At 49.0% G+C, this 4297-nt stretch overlaps 1 protein-coding gene across 1 annotated transcript; it reads right to left on the bottom strand.

Annotated features, from left to right (window-relative positions):
* Positions 1–654: 654 nt before the first annotated feature.
* Positions 655–3074, bottom strand: PRLHR (prolactin releasing hormone receptor). Its single transcript, XM_019556364.1, has one exon. The coding sequence runs from the start codon at positions 3070–3072 to the stop codon at positions 2014–2016; it is 1059 nt and encodes a 352-aa protein (XP_019411909.1). The 5' UTR covers positions 3073–3074; the 3' UTR covers positions 655–2013.
* Between the last annotated feature and the right edge of the window lie 1223 nt (positions 3075–4297).

Below are 4297 nucleotides of genomic sequence, written 5' to 3'. Positions count from 1 at the left end.
TCAGCAGCAGCTAGAGCTTCCGTTTTTGGCTGGGCAGCCAAGAGTTGCTGATAAAACAGTTGTGAAGGGGTTAAAACAGTAGTTTTTGCCTGAGCAGGAAATGGAGGGAGCAACTGAAGATTAGTCTTTGACCCTGCTGTAGGCAACCTTACATCTAGAACCATCTTTTCTTTTCTTCTCTTGCTACCTTCCCAAAAACAATGTATGTGTTGTATTTGGGGGCATGTGACATGCAAGAAAAGATAGTGGCTGTGAAAAGAAGATAGGATGTGGTAGGCCCGCATCCTTTTTAACTCACTGCAAATGTTTTGTTGGTCCATTCCCTTAGAAGTGATAGTGACTTGTTCAAGGTCACAGAACACGTACTTGCCAAAGCTGCGAGTAGAACCCACGTGCCCTAAATAGAGTTCCCTATCTAGTAAAGGATCTTTCTGAAAAATAAAACACCTCAGTCTTTAGCATCTTTTTCTAAACACTAAATTCCACCAAAAATGCATTGCAAATTGTTTAAATAAATTGTTATAAAAATAAGAAACTCAAGAATGGTGTGGCTGCAGCACTGTTTCTGCCTATATCTAACCAGAAGTGGTGCTGGACCTCACGACTGTGGAAAAGTAAAGAACTTGATAAACATGTGATTCATGCTTTCCACTGTTTTTTTGCATCTTCCAAGCCCTTGCACATTCATTCATTCACAATTTCCTCATGCTGCCTTTTTTTCTAGGTGATTATAGCCAACACCATAGATGATCTGACGCTAAGGTGAAAAACGACCTGATAAAAATCTAGACGATTGGGGAGCGAAACCTCTGTTGATATGGGTGGTTGTAAGATGCAATGTAATTTCAGCAGCTGGTCAAGAGGAAAAGCTGCTTTAGTGAGAAGCTTTATATTTATGTCTGTACACTTCTTGGGAGAATGAGCTAACCCCAGATAAAAGCATTTCTCTCTGCTTTTTTCCATGTCTTCATTTTAATGGCTCTTGTATTCATACTTTTCATCTTGTACATGCCATTTGTCACTCCCTACTCCACTGTTCCTGGTTGGGTATCTAATATATAGAATGAAGTATGTGTCCCATCTATATGTATCTGGGTCACACTGTACATCTATCTGCAGAAATAGTCTGTAAAAAGTTTTATATAGGGTGGCTTGTCCCTCCCCCACTGCCATAGCAAGGGAATTCCATTGAAGACAACGTTTGGTACAAAAGTGAATAGCAGTGCAGTGTTCCCTTTCTTCCTTGGCCTTTTCTTTTTTACTTTCTGACACATAGCAAGGCTTTCCTAAGCTTATGAGCTGTGATAGCCACAATGGTACAATTTTTTTAAAAGGACACACCAGGAACACAAAATATAATCCTGAATATTGTGAAGGAATCTAGCTCCACAAAACAGGGAAAATACTGACCACTAGCATCTCTTGTTTATTTTTTCTTTCCCATTTGGAAATCTATATCAACATGCCTCATTACTCTTAGTATACGCTAAGTTCCAAGACGTGCCAAGCATCTGCAATAGAAGTTGCATTAACACAGCAAGTACCAGAGTTGTGCAGGCTGTGTTCTTATGCATGGAATCATCTTTCAGGGGATGTTTTTTCCTAACATGGAGCAGAGATGTCCCTTGCCTCCTTTCAAGTGAAATACTTCCTGCTAATTTTCAATGGAAATCTCTATGCATGTTTATAATGTGTTTTTATGGAGCTAAGCTGAACATGGACTCATGCCTCCCATACGCACTGTCCCAGACTCCCCTATTCCAGACCAGTGCTTGCAGAGAAACAGCCTATGGAGTACACAATTCAGGTACTCTCCATGCAGAGACCCATGGCCTCTCAATGGAAGTGGTCACCATAGCTTTCAGAGTAGAGGCAGGCAGGGTGTGCTTTGTCCAGGGTTGGATGCTCTTGGTTCTTATGTCTCACTGTTTTCATTTGTAGCTTAAGAAACCAAATGCCCTTCAGTAGCTCACTGAAGCCCCAAGACCCCATAAGAAGGTTCAGGGCAGCTGGTCAGATAACAACACTGACAGTCACACTTTGTCCATAGGGAGCTACCTTCCTATGCCAAACAAGTAACGTCTTTAGCTCCTCCCTGAAGCTATCGTGCAGCCAAGCATAGATGAAGGGGTTGTAGCACGCAGAGCTCATGGCAAACCAGTGGCACAGCAGCTGGACAAGGCTGAAATAATAGGCATTGATGGCATTGATGTTGATGTCCCGGATGAGGTTGAATGTATGCAATGGCAGCCAACACACCCCAAAGACCACCACCACCATGACCAGTAGGCAGAAGGTCCTCCTGCGCCTGGCTCTGTCCCAGTCAGCCTGGCTCTGGGTGACAGTGCCTGGCATGACCCTGTTCTTAAGCTTAAGGGAGATCTTGGTGTAGGAGACCAGGATTGCCAGCAAGGGGCAGAGGTAAGTGATGAGCAGCAGGCAGAGGGCATAAGTCTGCCGCTGGCTCTCCTGCTCCCCCCAGAACTCCTCACACAAGGTGATCCCCTGCTGGCTCAGCTCCACGTAGTAGGTGTGGGCCATGGCTGGGAGTGCCAAGCAGCCAGATAGTATCCAGATGAAGAGCACTATGTAGGCAGTAAGCTGTAGTGAGATGCGGCGCCTTAGCGGGTGGACAATGACAATGTACCGGTCCATGGCGATGGTGGCCAGAGTGAAGACAGAGACATAGACAGTGACAGGCTGCATGAAGTAGACAAAGTAGCACATGGTGCTGCCAAAGATCCAGCCATGGGGCTCAAAGACATAGGCCAAGGTGAGTGGAATGCAGGTGGTGCACATGGCCACGTCAGACAGAGCCAGGTTCCCAATGAGGAAGTTGGTGACATTGTGCATCTTCTTCACCCGCACAATGACATGGACCAGCAAGCAGTTCCCCAGCATGCCCACCACCACCACAACTGTATACAGCAAGATGATCAGCGCCTTCAGCTTCTGCACCAGCTCCAAACCCTGGAAAGTCACCAAGGTCCCATTGGAGGTAGAGGTGAGTGCAGGCTGGGTCTGGTTGGTGGATATGGAGCCAGAGCCCCAGTCTTCTAAGAAATCAGTCATCTCTCCCTAAAGGGCATAGAAAGCTGGAAATTAGTGGCACCTCTGCCTGGAGGGGAACATGGGGAATTGAACCCTCCCCTCAGGAGCTGAACAAGATTTCCCACTGAAAGTCATTGAGGAAGACTACTATGGTATTCCCCAGGCTTCTGGGCTTTGCTCATTGCCCCCATTTCCCCTTTCTACTCCATGTGTTAGTGTGTTTTTAAGCCTCCCTCAGAGGCATTGAGGATTGGCTACAGCCAAGGTGGAAGACTTTGACTGCACTGTACCAATGCTCCTGCTGGGACCAAAGCAGGAGATTCCTACCTAAAGGGTCTTGCCCCTCTGCTCAGGGTCAGACTTATGCCATATTTGAGGTCAGGAAGAAATTTTACCCCACAGTCAGATTGGTACCAAGGGGGAGATGGGGTGTTGCCTTCCTCTGCAGCAGGGAAGTGGGATCTCTTGCGCACATATTAACTACACTTCCTAGAAGCAGGACATTGGCTTCTGTGGTTCCCTGGATTTACCTGCAGCAGATATGGCTAAGTCTGTGCTGTGCCAGGGTCGAGGGTGGTCTGATGTCGAGTTTAGATTATGGATTGTATGGGCTGCTTGGATAAGGATGATCCTGCCTCAGGTGTGGGTGCTGGACGAGAGTCACTAGGTGACCTCTGCAGTTCCCTCCTCTTGGATTCTCAGACAATTGGGGCCACCAAATTGACTACCTCTTTTGCCCCATGCACATGCAAGGAAAAAGAGGGACCAAGAGGGCAACATCAGCCCAGCCGGGCTGCTAAAACCAGTGCTCCTTGCTCACAGACACCAGTCACTTTGAGTCCTCACTCCTGGGGAGCCCCTCGATGGAGGTGGGAATGAGCAGGAGAAAGAATTCCCCCCTTTCCCTCCCCAGCTGGGGGATGCATCACGACACCCTTCCACGATGCTGAACCCAGCCTGAGCACGAGATCCCAAGCAAGTGCCCGGACAGGGGCCTCCCTCCGCACTGGCGGGGGCGGGCAACGGGGAATCCCATCCCGGAGCTGTCCCTACCTTGGAGACCCGCGGGGGCCGGGTCAGGGCGATCCGAGCCGCTCGCCTGCGCCCGAGTGAGCAGCCGCGGACAGACAGCGATGCGCTACCCCGGCGCCTCCCCGCCTCCGCTCGCTGCCCATTGGCTGCGGAATCCGCTGGGGCAGTGTCCCCCCGGCGGCGCCGCCCCGAGCCCCGGGATGGAGACGCCGGA

This window comes from Crocodylus porosus, unplaced genomic scaffold, assembly GCF_001723895.1.
Source record: "Crocodylus porosus isolate Cpor-Errol unplaced genomic scaffold, CroPor_comp1, whole genome shotgun sequence".
Taxonomy (NCBI): Eukaryota; Metazoa; Chordata; order Crocodylia; family Crocodylidae; genus Crocodylus; species Crocodylus porosus.
The sequence above is the reverse complement of the archived record's forward strand: the minus strand, read 5'-3'. Positions and strand labels throughout refer to the sequence as shown.

Coding starts and splice junctions, on each gene's coding strand:
- PRLHR (XM_019556364.1), bottom strand. CDS start 3,072: ATGACTGATTTCTTAGAAGACTGGGGCTCTGGCTCCATATCCACCAAC.